This window comes from Oncorhynchus nerka, linkage group LG17, assembly GCF_034236695.1.
Source record: "Oncorhynchus nerka isolate Pitt River linkage group LG17, Oner_Uvic_2.0, whole genome shotgun sequence".
In the NCBI taxonomy this organism is placed as follows: Eukaryota; Metazoa; Chordata; class Actinopteri; order Salmoniformes; family Salmonidae; genus Oncorhynchus; species Oncorhynchus nerka.
Genome location: NC_088412.1, coordinates 49,648,144 through 49,670,989, shown reverse-complemented (window position 1 = coordinate 49,670,989; position 22,846 = coordinate 49,648,144). Strand labels below are relative to the sequence as shown.

General features: G+C 43.2%; 1 protein-coding gene across 1 annotated transcript; it reads right to left on the bottom strand.

The window, feature by feature from the left end:
* Nucleotides 1-1,082: 1,082 nt before the first annotated feature.
* On the bottom strand, nucleotides 1,083-20,697 carry LOC115145369 (terminal uridylyltransferase 4-like). The gene is made up of 29 exons (XM_065003217.1): nucleotides 20,563-20,697; nucleotides 18,733-19,218; nucleotides 18,333-18,505; nucleotides 15,361-15,477; nucleotides 14,620-14,797; nucleotides 13,072-13,160; nucleotides 12,571-12,622; nucleotides 12,125-12,194; nucleotides 11,778-11,904; nucleotides 11,354-11,473; nucleotides 10,981-11,166; nucleotides 10,449-10,623; nucleotides 9,527-10,098; nucleotides 9,119-9,269; nucleotides 8,601-8,687; nucleotides 8,278-8,381; nucleotides 8,101-8,158; nucleotides 7,867-7,970; nucleotides 6,558-6,761; nucleotides 6,313-6,390; nucleotides 5,980-6,151; nucleotides 5,850-5,897; nucleotides 5,660-5,742; nucleotides 5,320-5,435; nucleotides 4,956-5,134; nucleotides 4,287-4,366; nucleotides 3,464-4,055; nucleotides 2,944-3,120; nucleotides 1,083-2,750 (listed from the first exon to the last, which is right to left on the bottom strand). Exons 2-29 carry the CDS (start codon nucleotides 19,130-19,132, stop codon nucleotides 2,662-2,664), a joined length of 4,581 nt encoding a protein of 1,526 aa, XP_064859289.1. The 5' UTR covers nucleotides 19,133-19,218; nucleotides 20,563-20,697; the 3' UTR covers nucleotides 1,083-2,661.
* Nucleotides 20,698-22,846: the final 2,149 nt, after the last annotated feature.

Genomic DNA, 22,846 nt, shown 5'->3' with positions numbered 1-22,846 from the left:
CATTGTATGCAATACATGCCAATACCAGTGTCCTGCTGATTAAATCCATGTTCTAGTATAGCAGCTGCAGTTATGTAAATCATTACCGAAGATGATTGTGAAAAACATACTGTACTGCATTGTACGTAGAGCGACAACAATTTGCTGTCCCAATCGGCTATTTAAAAATTAAAAAATAAACAAGGTAGTGGTTTCCAGGACAGATTAAGAATCTCTATTAAAAATTATTTTAGGATTATTTTATTTTTTACCTGTATTTAACTAGGCAAGTCAGTTAAGAACTAATTCTTATTTACAATGACGGCCTACCCCGGCCAAACGACACTGGGCCAATTGTGCGCACAATCACGGCCGGTTGAGATACAGCCTGTATTAAGTTTAATCTGTCTGGGAAACTGGCCAAAATTGTCTGCAGTCAACAAATAGTCACCAAAAACAAAGTGTTTGTGTTTAAAGTATTTTTGGGGGACTTTGTTATTCATTTTAAAATGTTGCCACTTACTATAGGTATTTTTGGCACTACATACAGTGCCTTAATTGTGCCTTAATAATTCACACCCCTAAACTTTTCCCACATTTTGTTGTTACAACCTACTTTTAGAATTGAGATTTTTTTGGGTCACTGGCCTACACACACACACAATACCCCATAATTCCAAAGTGGAATTATGTTTGTAGAAATGTTTAATTAATAAAAAATTAAAAGCTGAAATATTCACATAATTCACATAATAAATAGCATGGATTCACTAGGTGGGCAATAGTGTTTAACATGATTTTTGAATGACTACCTCATCTCTGTACCCCACACATACCTTACAGATAATTGTCTCAGTCGAACAGTGAATTTCAAACAAAGACCAGGAAGGTTTACCAACACCTCGTAAAGAAGGGCACCAACTGGTAGATGGGTAAAAGTAATTTAAGAAAATAGACATTGAATATCCCTTTGAGCATGGCAACGTTATTAATTACACTTTAGATGGCGTATTAATACACCCAGTCACTACAAAAATACAGGCGTCTTTCCTAACTCCGGAGAGGAAGGAAACCGCTCAGGGATTTCAACATGAGGCCAATGGTGACTTTAAAACAGTTTCAGAATTTAATGGATGTGGTAGAAGAAAACTGAGGATAGATCAACAACATTGTAGTTACTCCACAATACTAACCTAAATTGACAGAATGTAAAGAAGGAAGCCTGTACAAAATTAAATTATTCCCGAAACATGCATCCTGTTTGCAACAAAGTGTTATGTTTGGGGCAAATCCAATACAACACATTACTGAGTACCCCTCTCCAAATGTTCAAGTATAGTGGTGGCAGCATCGTGTTATGGGTATGCTTGTAATCGTTAAGGACTGGGGAGTTTTTCCAGATAGTTACATTCTGTTTCTTAGTGTTGATGACTAAGCAGATGCAAAATCCTAGAGGAAAACCTAGATCAGTGCTGCTTTCCAACAGACACTGGGAGATGAATTCACCTTTCAGCAGGACAATAACCTAAAACACAGGGCCAAATCCTAGAGGGAAGTCTGGTTCAGTCTGCTTTCCACCGGACACTGGGAGATAAATTCACCTTTCAGCAGGACAATAACCTGGTTCAGTCTGCTTTCCACCAGACACTGGGAGATGAATTCACCTTTCAGCAGGACAATAACCTGGTTCAGTCTGCTTTCCACCAGACACTGAGAGATGAATTCACCTTTCAGCAGGACAATAACCTAAAACACAGGGCCAAATCCTAGAGGGAAGTCTGGTTAAGTCTGCTTTCCACCAGACACTGGGAGATGAATTCACCTTTCAACAGGACAATAACCTAAAACACAAGGCCACATCTACACTGGAGTTGCTTACCAAGACAGTGAATGTTCGAGTGGCCGAGTTACAGTTTTGACATAAATCTATGGCAAGACCTGAAAATGGTTGTCTAGCAGTGATCAACAACCAATTTGACAGAGATTGAGGATCTTTTTTTAACAACAATGGGCAAATGTTACACAATCCAGGTGTGGAAAGCTCTTACAGACATACCCAGAAAGACTAAGCTGTCATCACTGCCAAAGGTGCTTCTACAAAGTATTGAGTCAGGGGTGTGAATACTTATGTAAATTCAATGCATGCATTTCATTTCCTATAAAATGTGCAAAATATTTCTACAAACATGTTTTCACTTTGTCATTATGGGGTATTGTGTAATTCACAGAGTGAATTGTAACAATTGAATCCATTTTCAATTCAGGCTGTCACTGTGGAACAAGTCAGGCTGTATGAATACTTTCTAAAAGGCAACTATCTGATAGGGCCACCCCTATCATGATATATATATATATTTTACAAATATCTATTCAAAGCTTTTATCCTTAAGCAAGCAAAGTATGAGTACAGCTAATATGTTTACCTACTTCCTTTACACAATAAAATAAACACTTTTTGGACCCCTTCAAAAATGGGGGTATTAAAATATGACATTTGTATCACAAATCAATGTAAGGAGACCAAAGGAAAAATGTATAAAATGTACAAAAATGATCAAATTCATTTAAAAAGTAGTGTGACCAAATGATGCAAATTTTTCGATAATATCGTTTTTGTTTTGTCATGGTGAAGGACCATAAAACCTAATTGAATGGATATGCTATGGGAGCAGAGTTCAGAGTTCATTTCTTCTGTTGGATGTAATTGAGGTTGACATGTCGTCGTCCATGGGGGATGAGCGGGAAATGCTGACTGGGGCGCACCACAGAACCTGGGGCGGAGTCAAGGCAAACAAGGAAGTAAAGTTAACTGCTGTAGGGGCATTTTGTTTAAGACTGAAGGGGTAAATTATTTAGATTACATTTAGTAAAAAAGTATACTAAATGAGAGGTGGCATCCTAGCAGTACATCTCTTGACCCTTTGTCCGTCTCTCGCTCTCCCTTTCGCTTTCTGAGCCTCTTACTTTGGGACATGACGGGTTTGCCGGGTTGTGGGTAGCACCCGTTGCCCTGCTGGATGAATTTCTGTGGCATGCGGTAGGGCCAGGACGGGGGCTGGGAGTAGTGGGCTGCGTTGCTGTGCTCCCAATTCCTAGAGCCCTGCTGACTCACCCCCCCAAACTGGGTCTGGTAGCCCGGATCTGCAGGGGGAGGGAGGAATGGAGAAGTCTTCAAATTCGGTACAGCAAAACATCCTTGGAATTTACAACAAACAAACTAAGCCAACTACAATAATTTGATAATATCCTTCTGTCCTAGCACCAGTTTTTTGTGAACAGTAAATTAAGTGTGTTGGCAAAACCACTGGTGTCTCTTACCCGACCACACAATCAGCACCGTTAACAGGGAAACAGACAGTTACTGCTAAAGACTCCCGGAACAAGGACAGAATCTGACCACAGTCAGACAAATAAACAAAGCCGTGGACAGACTGACACAGACAGACAGACCTAACACAGACAGACAGTGCCACCCAGTGTGTACCTGACTTGCCCACAGTGCCATTAGCCACCAGTGCCCCTTGCTGTGCCAGGTGGTTGTTCCAGTGCCCATCCAGTCCCGGCCCTCCTCCCAAGCCCATGGGCCTCCCCGCCGGCTGGGCGAAGATGATGCTGGGGTCATTGAGGTTCATGGGGCTGCCACCCACCGGAGACCCCCCTGGGCCTGTGTTCCCATTCCCTTGCCCGGGGGCCTGGCGTAAGGGGAATTTTAGGCCGGGCGGGGAGGGCCCTTTGGGGCCACTGGAGGTCTGGAGGACGGGGCCATGGATGGGCCAGGAGGTGGAGGGGTGGTGAGGTTGGTGATGGGCCTGGTGTGATTGGTGCTGGTTGTGGTGGGACGGCAGTAGCCCCAGAGCAGTGAGAGATCCAGGGTGGTGGTACTGGCTTGGGTGGGTGGGAGGGAAGCTAAAGAGAGAGAGGGGAACCTGGGGATGTTGGGGCTGCTTGTGGGGTACCCCTCCAGCGGAGGTGGAGGTCTTGGAAGAGGAGGGCTGGGGGGAGCTGGAAGATTGGCTCGAACCCTGGGAGAACAGGCTGGGCTGAGGGGAATAGGGCGGAGTCTGGCGGGAATCAGACTGGACAGAGAGACCGAGAGAGCAGAGTTGGAGAGACAGCAAGGGAGCAGGAGGTAGTGGGAAAGACAGAAAAAAATAGAAATAAATGTATCATACATACATACATACATACATACATACATACATGTATTGATAGATAAAGAAGCTAGCTGCAACAGTACTAATTCATTACATTTGAACATGGTTAGGGTGGCTAAGGGAGAGAGAGAGACAATTCCCTGTTGTACTCACACATTCGGAAGGTTGTCTGGTGCGTCCAGGGAGGTCCTGGGGAGGTTGGGGGATGGGGATGGACTGGGAGCTTACCATGGCTCGCACTGTGGGAAACAGAGAAACCAACCACCACATACATCACTCTGTCCCACTGCTGCCCTGTGCTGGGCAGTACTAGTAATGAGAAAATACAGGTCTTCAATTATGAATTAGTTACTGTATACATAGCTGGTAAATACTCTTGCTGTGATCCACTAGCTCAGATAATAAATAAATAAATAAAACATTGTGGACCACTCAAATAAAGTTGAGCTTCTAAACACAATCATAGTCAAACTTGGTACAGTATTTGCTTTGGTATCAGTTAATATACATTACGTCACCTGTACCCATTAAAAAGTAGTGCAAATAAAAGGACATTGAGGTGTGTGTGTACCTGGTCCCCCTGCGGCTTTCTGTCTAAGGTGGCGGTGCTCTGGGCAGTCCCGCCGTACATGACCAAATAAAAGGACATTGAGGTGTGTGTGTACCTGGTCCCCCTGTGGCTTTCTGTCTAAGGTTGCTCTGGGCCCGTACATGACCAAATAAAAGGACATTGAGGTGTGTGTGTACCTGGTCCCCCTGCGGCTTTCTGTCTAAGGGGCGGTGCTCTGGGCAGTCCCGCTGTACATGACCAAATAAAAGGACATTGAGGTGTGTGTGTACCTGGTCCCCCTGCGGCTTTCTGTCTAAGGTGGCGGTGCTCTGGGCAGTCCCGCCGTACATGACCGATTTCCCCACACTGGAAACAGCGACGCTCCCGTGGCTCATGATCGTCTCCATCCTTGACATCCTCCTCTTTTTCGTTCTCCTTCTTCTTCATCCCCCTTTTTGGACAAATGACACACACACACACACACACGCACACAGAAACAGAGGATTAGCTGGCACTGCAAGCATACTAAAGCAAATGTTCAAAGTATTGAAAATGTTTTAAATAGCATTTGAACCCAGGTCTGCACACACACACACGTTCCAAAAAAAAACTCACTGATGTTCTCTCCCTGTGTACCTGCGTCTTTTGGGGCAGTCCTTCATGTAATGACCGATCTTGCCACAGATCCGACAGCACCTGTCATTAGGTGCAAGTTCCCCGTCCGTGAGCACCTTGGAGTCAAAGAAGTAGTTCTGTACCACAGGAAGAAAACATCGTTAGACATGAGAACAGACTTTACATAAAGACAAAAGGAACCATTTGATGCGTGTTCATACTTACAATGTGTTTCAGAGCCGATCTTGGATCAGGTCCCATTCTTACTCATTGTCATTTAAAAAGGCAAAAACGAACCTATACCAGCACTCATACTCTTAACACTCTGTTAATACAGTCCTATATCTAATGTGTGTCATACCGCCTCTATGCCAGGCTGGGGGTAGAAAGGAGTACCGAACAGCTTCCTGCCGTTGATAAAGGCCTTCATGATGAAGTTAGTCACTGTGGAGAGAGAGGGGGGGGTGTTAGCGGACCACGATCACTGAAATACTAGAGACAACACAGAATTGGCCTCCTAAGGATTATTTTAGGAGACATAGTTCACTTACTTTTGCGAGAAACTCCAGCACCGAGATTGTGATTCAAGTCGAAGGGATCTAAAAAGTCAAAGAGTCAAGTCATCAGTGATTGGTCCTTTCATCATCACAACCACGTGACTGAGAAGGACGGTTTCACTACCTTCGATGGCGATGCACTTGGAGGTCCACTGCTTCTCGAAGGTGGTGAGCCGTTTCCTCTGGCGGATGCTGATGACGAGCTCCTTAAAGTCAAACTCCTCGGTGTAGAACCTGAGCAGGCCCAGCCACAGCTCCCCCACGGTCTCGCGGTTCTGCGGAAGCTCTGGCTGACGCTACGTGGGACGTCAACAGATAGAGTGAGCTTTATTATATTCAGAACTTTTAGAGAACGCTTTGGACTACGATGACTAGTAAGCAACAACAAAAACATAATTTAGGAAAAGCAGGCATGTAGGATGTTACATTCAGTAGTGTTTATGACCAAACAACTCACCAGTTCCTCAATGTCATCAAAGAAGAAGGCATTCCAACCATCCACCATCCTCTGCGGTACAGAATGTCCATCAAAGACCTAAGAAAAAGACCAACATTGGGTTATTTCCTTAAGTTTTTCATAAATTATTTTACAAAAGTCTTTCAGCATGTTCTGTTGGTGTGGGCTACGTCCATACAGACAAGCCACAACAGTAACCACCTTGGGGTTGTAAAAAGGGTTAACAGAGGATAAGTGAACAGTACCTCTTGGAGAACAGGGATGACAGGGGGCTGTCTCTGCTGCAGGAAGTAGAGCACCATGAGGATGTAGGCATAGGATGACAGACTTCCTCTGGACGCGTCACCTATGTCACAGCGCTTCGCAAACACCTTCATGGTGTATCCCAGGAACTGCACGCGAGGGTCCAGGGCAGCGTAGGTGGCCAGCATTCTGGTGTTGTGTTGAGCCTGGAAGAGGACTGATGCCAATGAATCCATACAGATGCATTTAATTGCTTAACCTCTTGGGTAGGGGGCAGTATTTTCACCTCTAGATGAAAAACGTGCCCAAAGTAAACTGCTTGTTAATCAGGCCCAGAAGCTAGGATATGCATATAATTGGTAGATTTTGAGAGAAAACACTAAAGTTTCTAACACTGTTAAAATAATGTCTGTGAGTATAACAGAACTGATATGGAAACCCCAACGACAAACCATCCAGGAGAAAAAATTTGAGGTCATAGGATTTTCCAATTGTTTTCTATGGGATACCCTTATTATTAGGAACCTGGTTGCAGTTCCTATGGATTCCACTAGATGTCAACAGTCTTTAGAAATGGTTCAATGTTTTTTGGGGGGAGAAATGAAGAAGTAGTCATTGTAAGTGTCACTCCAGGTGGACTTTTGTCCAGGTATTAATCTATTATTTACGTTTTAGGGTACCCGAGGTTGGATTAGGAACATTGTTTGAAATGTTTGGACCAAGTTCATATAGGTAACTTATTAGATACTTTGTGGGCGGAGTTGACACCGGTGTATTTCTGAATCAAACTCAACAAATAAATGGACATTTTTGGGACATAAAGAAGGACATTATCGAACAAAAGGACCATTTGTGATGTTTCTGGGACATGTTGGAGTGCCAACAGAAGAAGATCATCAAAGGTAAGGCATTAATTATATCGCTATTTCTGACTTTTGTCACGCACCTGCCTGGTTGAAATCTGATTTTCATGTGTTTGTATGCGGGGCGCTGTCCTCAGATAATCGCATGGTTTGCTTTCGCTGTAAAGCCTGACACAGCGGCTGGATTAACAATAAATTAAGCTTAATTTGGATGTATAACACATACAAGAATTTGGTATTTTTGAATTTCGCGCTCTGCAATGTCACCGGATGTTGGCCAGGTGGGACACTACTGTCCCGCTACTGTCCCGCTACTGTCCCACTACTGTCCCACCTGCCCATGAGAAGTTTTAAGCTAGTACGCAATTATGTAGATAATAGCAACTTAGCTTGAGTTACAAAAGGACCTGTTAACCAGTGACTGACGCTTACCAGTCTGTTTACTCACCAGAGTGTTGTAGAGGCTTATGTCTGCCTCCAGTCCGCTCTGTCTGTGTTCAAACTTCACAATAGGCACTTTGGCTGTTGTGATAGGCAGGATGTTCCTCAGACCTGACATGGGAAAACACAGGTTAATCAATCACCAAGTCACAAAATATGACTGTCTACTCATAGCAAGCAGTCAAACCTTGCATTCTGAAAGGAGTCAAAGTAATGTGCTGTGGACAAACTGGTCTCTTACCTGTGTGTTTCTTTAGCACCTTGGCTAGGCCTTCGATGATCTCTTTGCAGTTCAACTTCTGTTAGTAGAGGTAGACATATTTACATCTCAGAATGACTAGGGAGATGAGATCAGACAAAGAACTGAAGGCTTAGTTTAAAATGTCAAAATGGGTGCCGGTCCAGTGAGTTAATGTACCTCTGCTGTATCATGGCCCTCCAGGGTCATGCAGATGTCCAGGTCGCTGTCACGGAAACCAAAGCCGTTCTTGGAGGAGCCAAACAAACACAGCTGGGCATTGTCTGTAGAATGATATCACAGATGTTTTATAGTAACACTGTACAGGAAGTTCCGTATTCCTTTACACTGCTGTTCTCAGCTGTTACATATGCAACTCAGTTGTCTGTAGAATGATATCACAGATGTTTTATAGTAACACCCTGAACTGTACAGGAAGTTCTGTATTCCTTTACACTGCTGTTCTCAGCTGTTACATATGCAACTCAGTTGTCTGTACGTACCATTGTACTCCTTTTGTATGAACCTCTCCAGACTACCCAGGATCTGCTCTCTCTTCTGCTGCTCTCCAGGGGAAGGGGACAGCTCATCTACAAACACAACAGACATTTAACAACAGAAAACAGGAAAATAAAAATGATATTTAGCGTGCTTGAGTATTCCCGTGTGTGTTATTTAAGTATATATATTGTTTTTAACAGTGTATGGTTAAAGACACCCGTCTTCGCTCCATAATATAGAAGGGGCGGCAGGGTAGCCTAGTGGTTAGAGAGTTGGACAAGGAACCGGAAGGTTGCAAGTTCAAACCCCCGAGCTGACTAATCTGTCGTTCTGACCCTGAACAGGCAGTTAAACCCACTGTTCCTAGGCCATCATTGAAAATAAGAATTTATTCTTAACTGACTTCCCTGGTTAAATAAAAGGTAAAAATAAAAATATGCTGGGACAAAATCTGGACCAAAAAAAAAAAAATCACTCAAACTCCTTGCAAGATGGCACAAGGATGATGAGGACGACTTACGGTAGCAGAGTCTACAGAGGCCATCCAGGATGTCTCTGAAGCGGTCGGTCATGGGGGGCAGCGGTTTGAGCTCCATCTTCTTGAAGTCCTCAGGACACTCGTCCTTCAGATGGCCATCTCTCTTACATGTGCTGCACACGACTGTAGGAGGCTGCAGGGGGGGATAATGAAATAATAAAGAGGGTTGACCTGTTGGAAAGCAGAACCTGTGAACATCCAAATGACCAGAAACTCATTAAGATAATACCTGAAAACTATGGTAAAGACCTGCTTTCTCATAAACTTTAAGCCAAATCCATGAGTCAAACTCTTACAATTATGACAAAGGAGTTCTGGAAATGACATAGATATACAAAATGTCAAATCAGTTATAGAATTTACATTGTCCATTGGAAAACAAGGTGTTACCTTTCCGCCAGTGAAGATCATTCTGTCAAAGATATAGTGCAGGTCCTCTGGTGCAATGTGTCCCTGCTTCTCTGACACATGGTTCTGCTCCTCTTCATCCCTATCCCGTAGGCCGTTGTGGGTTGAGGCGGAGCAAGGCTCCAGAGTGGTGCCAGGCTCCGCTACAGCCCCATCCGTTGAAGTCCCCCCCCCACTAAGGACCAAGTCCATAAGCCCGCCATTCAATGCCCTCTCCTCCTTCTCCTGAGTCCGCTCAGCCCGTTCCTCTTCATCACTCTCACCATCCTCCTTCTGACCTGTCTCAGAGCTCTGACTTTTCCCTTCATTCCCATCGCCCTGTCCACCTCCACTCTTCTCAGACCAGTCTTCTCCACCCTTTCTTTCGCCTTCCTCCCGCTTCATGCCCCCATGTTTGGTTGTATTCTTGCCTCTCTGCCGCTCCACGGTGTTTGGGTCCTTGCTCTGCGGGCAGGCAAAGTATTTGTAGGCGGTGCGGAAGCGCTCCTGGATGTACTCAAAGACCATTTGACTGTTGAGGCTGCGTGCGACGTTCCTCTTCAGGGCAAACGGATCTGAGAGAAGAGGAAATGGAGGATGACGACGTGAAAGGTGGTAGTGGGGTGTAGAAACTCACGGAGATATCTAAAAAATAAAAATAAGAGGTCTTTCTGACCTTTCCAACTCCAACCTATTAACCCCTGGTACTTCAGCAGGCTCATTGAGGGAGACAAATAGTAATGACAAAATGGGTAACAAAGGAGGAGAGCTAGTCACATAAAAATGTATTGTGTAAAACAAACCTGATTGTCTGTCATGTAGAATACAATGACATGTCAGCTCTATTCAGTACGTTTCTATCGTTTCACCTCTCCGAATACACCCCCATTCAGCGGTCTCTCCCCTCCCCCCCTCTGTCACTTACCCTCGATTGCCAGCCTGCGTCGGGGCCAGTTCTTCATCTCTCTCGAGAGAAGTTCTTTGAGGCGGATGCTGATGATGTGTTCCTCCAGGGCGAACTCCAGCGTGTAGAACCTCAGCAGCTCTAGCCACAGCTGGCCCAGGGAAACACCCTTACCCAGGTCCAGGGATAGACGCGTCTGGGAGGGACAGAGAGTGGGAAATACACTATGTCAATGACATAGGCTTAGTTCAGGAAGCGCCATAAAAAAAAAACATTCTGATTCTTGAAAGCCATAGTAACGGTCACATTCTCCCCTCGTTCACTTCCCTTCATGGACTGTGTACTTATGAAAGTTGTCATTAAGTGTTACCAAAAGACTGGTGTCAGATTTCTCTCGAGCTAGCTTATGCAAAACAATGTAATAAATCCATAAAGGGGAGAGTGAGCAAGTGTACACTTTTTGGGAAAAGTGAAGAAATTCAGAACTCGACCATAGTGCGAGTGTGCTGTTTGCAGAGCCGGTGAGTAGACCCTCCCCTCCCGGACTACTCACCTTCCCCGCTACATGCCGGTTCTTCACATCAGGTTTCTTTTGCTCAGACTTGGCCTTCCGTCCTTCCCCCCTGCCGTCCCCCCGTCCCTCTGTACTGGGGGATCTGTGCTCCCACCCCACAAATATATCCATCTCTATCCCCGTCAGATGGTACTCATCCACATGCTTCACGTCAAAGCCTTCGATCTGAAACAGAACACAACATAGCAACAACAGAAAAGCCAGCAACATGTTATGACTTGTCACTTGAAAGTAATTTATTACCTTCAAATGTGCCTGTCATAATGGTGACCAGTTCTATTAAAATGATCAAACGCGTCACAAAGAGAACGATGTCCACTCTAGTTATTATATTTCTGTGGTGTCACCTTACCCAGTAGCCGAAGTAGACAGGGAGGATGGGCTCCCTGCGTTGTTGGAGGAAGAAGATGACCATGAGAGAGAAGGAGTAAGAGGGGATACCCCCTTCCGCCTGGCAGTCAATGTGGCACAACTAGATGAACAGAAACAACCCAATATATAATTGTCTCTGGTCAGGGGCTGTTGGTGTCATCAAAACAACTAAAGCTACAGTATGCAAAGGTATGTCGAGCCATCATATCATTGACTCATTACAATGAAACACACAGACAAATACAGTCAACTTTAAGAACTGTTGGCATGAAGAGGTTTAGGTTTAGTCAGCAAAGGCCTGAACATTGAAAAAGTGTAATCATCAAAAGCACTAGATAGATACCATTTACATCATATGATGGCATACTATCCATTAAAGAGAATGTCCCCCAGGCCAGCCTTACCTTAGCCCAGAGGCGGAAGGCCAGGACCAGAGGCACCAGTCTGGGTTCCAGTCTAGCCAGGGCAGCCAGGTGGTTGGTAGTGAGGCAGGCTACGTCATTACCTGCACTCACCGTGCACAACAACCTACTGTGGAGACAACAAACTCATCAGGGTTGTGTTCATTAGGTACCAAACGGAAGAAAACTGACTGAAACAGAGAGGGGCTACCTGAAAAAAAAACTCATTTTTTCGTTTTCTGTTGCAAAATGTATTGCTATAATGTGCCCAGGAATGAAAACCATCCAGCAACCAGTAAATAGATAAAAGTAGCGCTAATAGAAAGCGGTAGAGTTGACATTCCACTGACCTGTTGACATCTCTGCAAAACACTACCGGGACTTTGGCGTGAAAGTCAGACTCCACCTCAGAATATTTCACTGTAAAGAGAAAGGTGAACATTCTTTGACTGCTCCCAAACTCAAAGACAACAACATCATCTCCTAGGCTGGCTCCCCAATTGACATACTGTAACTTCTGGGAAAAAAAGAGGGGTTGTAATTAAAACTAAACGTGCATTAGTTATCAGGTTTTCTATAAATGTTCTCGTTTCATAGCAACATTCTTCATTCAAAGAGGTTAATATGGACTCTCCAGTCTAACACAGAACTCAGTACAGCTCTACTCTTCCCTGTGGGCTGGAACAAAGAGCTCACTGACTCTGCCTGGTGCCACAACACAATCCTCCTTGTGCTGAATCTACAGTCGCTCTCTACACCGACAGTGTTTATTCATGCGGAGCTGTCCAACACTCACTGCTGTTCTTCAGGATTTCCAGTACTAGTATCAGCACATCTGGTTGGGTCATCTGGAGAGACAACAACAGCATGACATTTGTTAGTCAGGGTCGGCATCAGTTGATCAAATTCAATCAAATGCATTCATTAGGGGTGTCAATTTGGTGAACTCGGTTCGGTCCTGTGAAATGCGTTTTACAGTGTCCTGTTTAGAAGTCCTATTATTCACAGGTACTTGGATCCTCTTAACTAATAAGCACTAGCCAAATCAGTTAAATCCTATCCAAGACAATCACGTCGAAGAGCAATCGCTGATCGTCTGATACAGACTGACATTGACCAAGGCTGTGTCCCAATAGTCTCGAATAGCCTCCTTCCCTTGTTCGCCTGTATTGATTACCACTGACGGAACTGTTAACGCCAAAGATACGTCTTAACACTAACAACAATTCGATGCGCACCCACTTTACATTTACATAACTTGCATTAGTGGTTAGGTGAGAACACAACGAAGACTTACAGTGGAGGGGTAGGTGACGTCAATGTTAATGTCACTTGTCTTGAAGGCAAATCGGGTGAGACAGGAGCCGTAGAGCCGAAGGGAGCAAACTGGATAAGAAACAACACCAAAAGCCATACATTAAACAGCATTATACATGATTCAGATCATATAATCTCCCTACTAGTGTTGTCACGATACCAACATTTCACTCATCATACGATAGCAGGACAAGTATCACGATACCGTGTAGTATCGCGATACCACTCGGAAAAAATGGCAGTGGCCTTAGCGTCCTGTTCGCGCCGTTCACCAGACAGACGCCTGTTCCCTTTTTCAAAATGTTTTGCTACACGAAATCCAGTCACCGATATTCACACTTCTACTCAACACAACACATTGGATTGAACCTTACTGTTCAGTGTATCATTTAATACTGCATTGGTTTGGTCCAACAGAATCAGGCATATGGACACCGAAACCAATAGAGACATTTTACTGTAATAGAGAAGTTAGCCTTTCTAACCATATCCTGTTTATGTTTCAACTCCTCAAATTGAGGACAACAGACACTACTAAAATGGATGTACAGTTTGTCGCACGCACATTACCGTACCACGTATCGCTAGCAGCATTTTTGTCAAATAATGATTGTTATACTAGCTTTTTAGGGAAAGAAATAAAAAAGGCTTATAAACTTGTGCAATAAACATAAAACTATTTATATAAGGAATTGGCAACTCGTTCTCATTCTGAGAAATAAGGTAGCCAACTTGATTTCAACATCTGAACAAAGTGGAAAGACTAGCATAGTGCTCAAACAGTAGGAGACGGACGGTTGTGCTCGTAACAATTGAACTGCTTTTCCTTTCAGAGCTTGTGAAATTATACCATGATCTAAGTTGACTAAACTTGAAATATAAATATTAGCTGGCTACTCACTAGCATCTGGGATTGTGCCTGAGAGACATGAGTCGGGTGTTTATTTTATGCCTGTTACATTATTAGTGAATGTGCATTGTTCTGTATAAATGTGTAACAAAAAGGGCATTTTTAGAGACAGACCTGAAAGACAGATCAGTGATTATTGCAACAACAACAACAACAAAGCAGGTACAACTATACTATTTTGATAAAATATTTAAATTATTAGTGGGTCTTATGGTTGTGGAAAGCATATAATTCGGCCTAGGTATAAATTCAGTGTATTTGACCATTAAATTGTACAGAAAAAAGCTTCTTTAGAGAGAATATTTTGTTTGTTGATATATATCGTGAACCGCCCATAAGTTAAAAAAAAAAAAAAATAATAATATATATATAGATGAGTTTTAGGCCATATCGCCCAGCCCTAATATCAATGCATAATGATCTGCATGTCATTGTGGCAGTAAGGGGAAAACACTGCCACCACACGTGACATGCGCATGAAAGTGAAGTGGACATTATTGGACACACACATTCAAGAGATGGACCAGCTGCGGTTGCACAGCTTTCACCCATTCAGACTTTGTAGATCAGAGGCCTAGATGACAGGGAGGAGACAGAAGGATAGGAAGAGTTGGTTACCTGAGAGGTGCTGCTGGATGATCTCCTCCATCCTGTCGACCACTTCCTGTCGCACCAGGAAGTCCTGGTCTGAGATGCCGTGTTGGTTGGCCGCCCGGAGGACGGCTGCGTCAACGGCTCCGAGCTGGGCTGGGAAGGGGGCAGGCAGCGCCCGCAGCTCATTCTCTTCCTGCTTATCCTAAAACAGTTACAGCACAGGGGAGAGGGACAAAGGCATGGTGAATCCAAATATCCAATGTCCCGGTCTAATTGACTAGGGAGAATGCTGGGGGGGGGATACAGAGGAAAAATAAACAGACACACACATCAATAAGCTCCACCTCAAGTAAACATTTCCACTTCTAAAATGTCATAAAGGGGGGGATACAGAGGAAAAATAAACAGACACACACATCAATAAGCTCCACCTCAAGTAAACATTTCCACTTCTAAAATGTCATAAAGATGGAAATAACCACCTAGGTTTCCCTTCTAAGTTACACTACACATCAATAAGCTCCACCTCAAGTAAACATTTCCACTTCTAAAATGTCATAAAGATGGAAATAACCACCTAGGTTTCCCTTCTAAGTTACACTACACATCAATAAGCTCCACCTCAAGTAAACATTTCCACTTCTAAAATGTCATAAAGATGGAAATAACCACCTAGGTTTCCCTTCTAAGTTACACTACACATCAGTTGTCGTTGGAGAGCATGATAATTATGACCAATTAAATAAAAGTAGCTTTTTCTCTCACCATGATGTTCTTCTTGTGTCTTTTCTCCTTGATGTGTTTGTGTGCCCCCTGTATGTTCTCAATGTGTACAGAACACAGCTTGCATAGATACTGGAAGTTAGGGTATTCAGGAGACGGCTGTAGAGGCGGAGATAGAGCAGTGGACCCAATCACATGTAAGAGATGATGACATGATAGTGCCCCACCCCTCTGCCCTGTCGACGTGGAAATCTTAACTCTACGTCTTGAGCTGTTGACTATTAGCATTGAAACAGTTTTACCTGGTGATAATTCTAATTAACCAATTACAAGTTGATAAGTCTTCAACATTAAATGCACTATGCATTGTGGTTTGAATACTGCAACACAGAATAAAACAATAGAAATCCCATGATGGTAGTGACAGACCATTACTGCTTATCCCTTAGCCATAATTTATTCGCATTACTTTAATAAAAATATTTAATTGGATGACTATTTATTCCAAGTCCTCATCTCTATAGAGCTGCTGCCTATGATGTCAGACAAAATCACAATTTGATTAGTTCTTCAAAGTAAAAACGGCCTACTTTTATGACTGCTGAACAGGCTACCAACTATATGAAATCACTTAGATCATGCATTTTCAAGTACACCTTTGCAAAGCAACTGCTTTCTACCCCTCTCACGCGTTCTTTTCTCTCTGTGTCAACTAGGTCTCTGTGTCTGTTCCACATAGACAAGTAAGCAGGCGTGCAAATGGATTATGCTCATTGTAGTTAATTACCCAATTTTCTCTGCTAAACTATGTCAAATATTGGGCTGTTGGAAACTACAACTCCCTACCATATTGCACAGTCCGGCTTAATCTGATTTATCTCTACAGAAACTGAACATCGAGCTGACAGGAAAAAAACTAAATGGAATTCAAATAATTGACCTTCTTGGTGACAGGGGGGCAGTATTGAGTAGCTTGGATGAATACGGTGCCCAGAGTAAACTGCCTGCTACTCTGCCCCAGATGCTAATATATGCATATTAGTGGTATTGGATAGAAAACCCTCTGAAGTTTCTAAAACTGTTTGAATGATGTCTGTGAGTATAACAGAACTCATATGGCAGGCTAAAACCTGAGACAAAACCAACTAGGAGGTGGGAAATGTGAGGTTTGTAGTTTCATTTAAGTGATTGCCTATCCAATATGCTGTGTCTATGGGGCCAGATTGCACTTCCCACGGCTTCCAGCAGATGCCAACAGTCTTTAGAAAGTTGTTTGAGGCTTCTATTGTGGAAGAGTGTCGAATAAGAGCTGTTTCAACAAGTGGACAAGGCTGTGGCCAATCAGTTGTTTACTGTGTGGTCACGCTGTGGCCAATCAGTTGTTTACTGTGTGGTCACGCTGTGGCCAATCAGTTGTTTACTGCGCGGTCACGCTGTGGCCAATCAGTTGTTTACTGCGCGGTCACGCTGTGGCCAATCAGTTGTTTACTGTGTGGTCACGCTGTGGCCAATCAGTTGTTTACTGCGCGGTCACGCTGTGGCCAATCAGTTGTTTACTGCGCGGTCACATGGGCGTGCCTTATTTTTCCTCTGTAATGAATACGCTATTGTCCAGTTGGAATATTATTGAAGATGTATTATAAAAAGGTTGTAAACATTGTTTGACATGTTTCTACAAACTGTAATGACTTTTCGTCTGGATTTTGCGCTCGCGCATTGTGCCTTTGGAATAGTGAATTAAACGCGTGAACAAAACGGAGGTATTTGGACATAAATATGGACGTAATCGAACAAGACGAACATTTCTTGTGGGAGTGCATTTCGACGAAGATCAGCAAAGGTAAGTGAAGATTTATAATGCTATTTATGACTTTTGTTGACTCCACAACTTGGCGGGTAACTGTATTGCTTGCTTTAGTGGCTGAACGCTGTTCTCAGATGATTGAATATTGTGCTTTTGCCATAAAGCATTTTTTAAATCTGACACAGCGGTTGCATTAAAGATAAACTTGTTCTTAACTTCTTGACGCTACCAATCCCTTTAGCGGGATAATTCTCATCAACAACCGCTGAATTGCAGAGCGCCACACAAATAATATTACTAAAACTATTTATATTCATGAAATCACAAGTGCAATATAGCAAAACACAGTTTAGCATTTTGTTAATCCACCTGTCGTGTCAGATTTTGAAAATATGCTTTACAGCGAAAGCAATCCAAGCTGTTGTGTAAGTTTATCGATGACTAGACAAAACATTATGAACACCTAGCATCAAAGTAGCTTGGTCACGAAAATCAGAAAAGCAATAAAAAATTATTCGCTTACCTTTGATGATCTTTGGATGTTTTCACTCACGAGACTCCCAGTTACACAATAAATGTTCCTTTTGTTCCATAAAGATTATTTTTATATCCAAAATAACTCGGTTTGGCACGTTATGTTCAGATATCCACAGGCTCGAGCGGTCACGACAACGCAGACGAAAATTCCAAATAGTAACCGTAATGTCCACAGAAACACGTCAAGCGTTTTTTATAATCAATCCTCAGGTTGTTTTTAAAATAAATAATCGATAATATATCTACCGGCGACTGTCTCTTTTTCAGTAGGAGAGGGAGAGTCAATGGCTGCCCCACTGTGTTACGCAAGCAAAACTTATCAGTTCTGTTATACTCAGACAATATTTTGACAGTTTTGGAAACTTTAGAGTGTTTTCTATCCCAATCTGTCAATTATATGCATATTCTAGCATATGGGCCTCTTTTTAAAAACATAAAAATAGTGCTCCCTAGCTGAAAGAGGTTAACCGATGCGGGTCAGTTAGCTGCTTAAAAAAATTAAAAATAACCAAAATGTTGGTTAATCGCTCAGCACCATCAGACCGATCTAACTTGAGACTGAAGCTGCCTTAAATGTGCAATTGTGTACATAAATTCCAGTAACTGATACAGACAATACATACAGACAACAGTTGACTGATACAAACTGAGGTAACTTATTTTCTCTCCTCACCTTGACCAGTCTGTGTATGTAGTCTCTGTAGAGGCGCTCCTCAGCCTGTCTGAGACCCAACTTCTGCTCAGAGGTCATGTTTCTACCCTGACCACGCTCGTTGACCCCTGACCCCACCACAGTGACCTCCAATGCAGGCTGCCCTGTGCCCACCACAGCACCAGCCTTCTCACCTGCAAACACAGACAGGCAGAATAGGAAACAGCTGTAGGAAACAAATATTTTGACCAAGAATAGTTTCCATGGCAAAACAACAAGAGGTCTCCAACAGAGACTTATTATAGCGGCTAATGACTCAAACATTAACCTATAGTTATGTAAAGTATAGTGACTTCTCCTTCAATGGACTTGTCTTGGTCTGTAAAAGTAAGGCCTTCTTCAGATGAAGTGGCCACCATACCTGTGGCTCCTGTGTCTCCACCTACACCAGCCGGGCTGCGTCCTGTAACCAACGAGGGCCTAGCATCACCCCTCTGCTGCCGCTGGCCTTCAAGTCTCACCTTCCCCCTCTCCCCAGAGTTGGTCCTACCAGTTGGCCTACGAGGCTTCCCTCTCCCTGGGTCATGAGGGCTGGCAGTGGAGGCTCTGCCTGTCCCACAGTTACTGCCTTGGTCCTTATGCTCTTCCCTGGCTGCGGTAATGTGCTCCTTGCTCCGACAGGCAGTGGCAGGCTTGGGGCACTCTCTCTGGGCTGGAGTCTCTTTCAGGGGCCTGGAGCTGGCAGAGGATGAAGCTTTGGCTCCCTTGGCCTCGTTGTGAGAGGGCTTGACTGATTTTAATGGGCTTTTTGATTCCTCCATGCCTCGATCCTGTCCTCTCCCACTCGAACTGCTACTCTGTATTGAGGATGATCAGGGTCTAGTGAGGCAGCTAGTCCAACGAAAACCTGGAGAGATTAAATGCATTCATTGTTGGCATTACCTACATTTACCTTAGAAGAGCAATAGCCTAAACTATTATTATATACTAAATAGTAATACTATCAAATCATATATTGAACTAATTGGGTATTGATAAGAGGAACTGAAAGGTAGACAGTGGCAAAACCTTTGCTGTAATGAAGTCCCAAAGGTCTGATTAAACAAGAGTGCATCTAAGCTAGGAAAATATATGGTTAGTTGGACCAGTTCAGAAAAAGGTACAATTATAACTAGCTATGTTCATTGCAAAGACACATTACAATATAACAAAGGGCGTAGTTAACGCTAGTTGGTTAGTAGCTGCTTTTAGCAACGCTTTGCGTTTACATACACTAGCATTGCTTCCAATAGTATTGGGTAGCCCAAAAATCCAGAAGTTAACAAAAATATCTCGTTAAAGACACGTATTATTAAACAGTTTCCAAAATGTGGGTCTGTTGTAGACATACTAACCTCATATCAAAATAAAAGTCCTGCACTATTACATGGACGAAAAAGGAATAACTTGCGGGGGACTTTTATATTGACATGAGGTAACCAGAGAGGAAGTGGTTCTACAATAGTCCCACGTTTGGAAAGTCCGTTTAATAATATTGTAATGAAACAGCAGGGAGTAGGTCTCGAACCCTCGACCTTCGAGCCCCGGCGCGCTATCGACTCTGCCGCTTGAGCATGCTTTTGCGGCACAGTCGATAGAGCGCCGGACCTCGGGCTCGAGACCTGCTCCCTGCTGTTTCATTACACTTACAATACATTCCTATAACTTCCATTTTGTTTCAAATTCAATGTTTTCATAATGTCCAACCAGCACAGTAAGTTTAAATTATTATTCATTTGATTTAACTACGGGCTTCCCGCGGACAGTTTTCTGTGCAACCCAATACAATTCGGAGCAACGCTAGTGTATGTAAATACACCCGCGTTGCTAAAAGCATCTAGCTGAACAAAACCATGGCTGAAGCACTTGTTTATTAAGAAACCAAACCACATCGCGAAAGGGCCTTCTCGCACAGCGAGACACCCTGCAGAAGCAGCAAACTAAAATGTATTAAAAACGGCTCGAGACAAATACATATCCGCCAGCTCGCGCACGGACTTCCTTGCTAGCTAGCAAATGTTTTTGCTAACCGACAGCTACATAAGTCAAAGTAGCTAATACATGGCTGGCTGGCTAGCTAGTTCGCAAACTAGACATATATCCGCTGGCGGTTTAGCGTATCTATTGACAATTGTTTTACTAGCTAGGTACTCTATAAAACTGATGCACGACAAAATCGTCAAACGTCCACAAATAATATCTAATGCCTTACTGTAATATGCAGGTTTTTAGCTGAAAATGGACCTAGACCGTATTTATCTTCCTGTTCAGTATATTGTTTTTCTCATCCACGGCCCCGATCAACACAGCAACCATAGACGCCATGTTAATCCCTCTACACTTTGTCTTCTTCCATGAGGTTTAACGGCGGTTGTTATCCAATAAATGTTGCATTACCGCCACCTACTAGACTGGAGTATAACTCCCTTATTCTTTGCTTAAAAAAATAAAACACCACCCTACTCCCCTATCTAAATATATTTAGTCCTACTTCAGGCCAACAACCTGAAAGGATGGGACACCACCTCTTAACACACCCTGTAACTCTTCTGAGGTCAAATCTCATATACCCAAATACCTCTCTGCAGCTGCCACCACAACCTCAATGTCTCTGCCACTACGTTCCATCCCTGCAGTACAGTTGATAACCATCGCTATAAATGCTAAAAATCCAATCTTACTGAAACATACAGTACCAGTCAAACATTTGGACACACCTACTCATACAAGGGTTTTTCTTTATTATTTTTTACTATGTTCTACATTCTACATCAGAACTATGAAATAACACATATGGAATCATGTAGTAACCAAAAAAGTGTTAAACAATTCAGAATATTTTTTATATTTTGGGTTCTTCAAAGTAGCCACCCTTTGCCTTGATGACACCTTTGCACGTTCTTGGCATTCTCTCAATCAGCTTCACAAGGAATGCTTTTCCAACAGTCTTGAAGGAGTTCCCACATATGCTGAGCACTATTTGGCTGCTTTTCCTTCACTCTGCAGTCCAACTCATCCCAAACCATCTCAATTGGGTTGAGGTCGGGAGGCCAGGTCATCTGATTGTGGATGCCAGGTCATCTGATGCAGCCCTCCATCACTCTCGTTGTTGGTCAAATAGCCCTTACACAGCTTGGAGGTGTTTTGGGTCATTGTCCTGTTGAAAAACAAATTATAGTTCCACTAAGCGCAAACCAGATGGGATGGCATATCACTGCAGAATGCTGTGCTAGCCATGCTGGTTAAGTGTGCCTTGAACTCTAAATAAATCACAGGCAGTGTCACCAGCAAAGCACCCCCACACCATCACACTTCCTCCTCCATGCTTCACGGTGGGAACCACACATGCAGAGATCATCCGTTCACCTACTCTGCGTCTCACAAAGAGACAGCGGTTGGAACTAAAAATCTCTCATTTGGACTCATCAGACCAAAGGACAGATTTCCACTCGTCTAATGTCCATTGCTTGTGTTTCCTGGCCCAAGCAAGTCTCTTCTTCTTATTGGTGTTCTTTAGTAGTGGTTTCTTTGCAGCAATTCGACCATGAAGGCCTAATACACGTACTCTCCTCTGAACAGTTGATGTTGACATGTGTCTGTTACTTGAACTCTGAAGCAGTTATTTGGGCTGCAATTTCTGAGTCTGGTAACTCTAATTAACTTATCCTCTGGTAACTCTGGATCTTCCTTTCCTGTGGCGGTCCACATACGAGCCAGTTTCATCATAGCTCTTGATGGTTTTTGCGACTGCACTTGAAGAAACTTTTAAAGTTCTTGACATTTTCCAGATTGACTGACCTTCATATCTTAAAGTAATGATGGACTGTCGTTTCTCTTTACTTATTTGAGCTGTTTGTGGAAATTTGTGGAGTGGTTGAAAAACAAGTTTTAATGACTCCAACCTAAGTGTATGTAAACTTCCGACTTTAACTCTATATACAGTCATTAAAACTCGTTTTTTCAACCACTCCACAAATTTCTTATTAACAAACTATAATTTTGGCAAGTCGATTAGGACATCTACTTTGTGAATGACACAAGTCATTTTTTCCAACAATTGTTTACAGACAAATTATTTCACTTATAATTCACTGTATCACAATTCCAAGTTGACTGTGCCTTTAAACAGCTTGGAAAATTCAAGAAAATGATGTCATTGCTTTAGAAGCTTCTGATAGGCTATTTGACATCATTTGAGTCAATTGGAGGTGTACCTCTGGATGTACTGCAAGGCCTACCTTCAAACTCGGTGCCTCTTTGCTTGACATCATGGGAAAATCTAAAGAAATCAGCCAAGATCTCAGAAAAAAATTGTAGACCTCCACAAGTCTGATTCATCCTTGGGAGCAATTTACAAACGTTCATCTGAACAAACAATAGTACGCAAAAATAAACACCATGGGACCACGCAGCTGTCATACCGCCCAGGAAGGAGACACATCCTGTCTCCTAGAGATGAACGTACTTTGGTGCGAAAACTGCAAATCAATTCCAAA

Coding starts and splice junctions, on each gene's coding strand:
- LOC115145369 (XM_065003217.1), bottom strand. CDS start 19,132: ATGGAGGAATCAAAAAGCCCATTAAAATCAGTCAAGCCCTCTCACAAC. Junction 12,195..12,570: donor GGAAATCCTGAAGAACAGCA/GTGAGTGTTGGA, acceptor TTCTCTTTACAG/TGAAATATTCTGAGGTGGAG. Junction 10,099..10,448: donor ACGCAGGCTGGCAATCGAGG/GTAAGTGACAGA, acceptor CTCTTCTCTCAG/ATCCGTTTGCCCTGAAGAGG.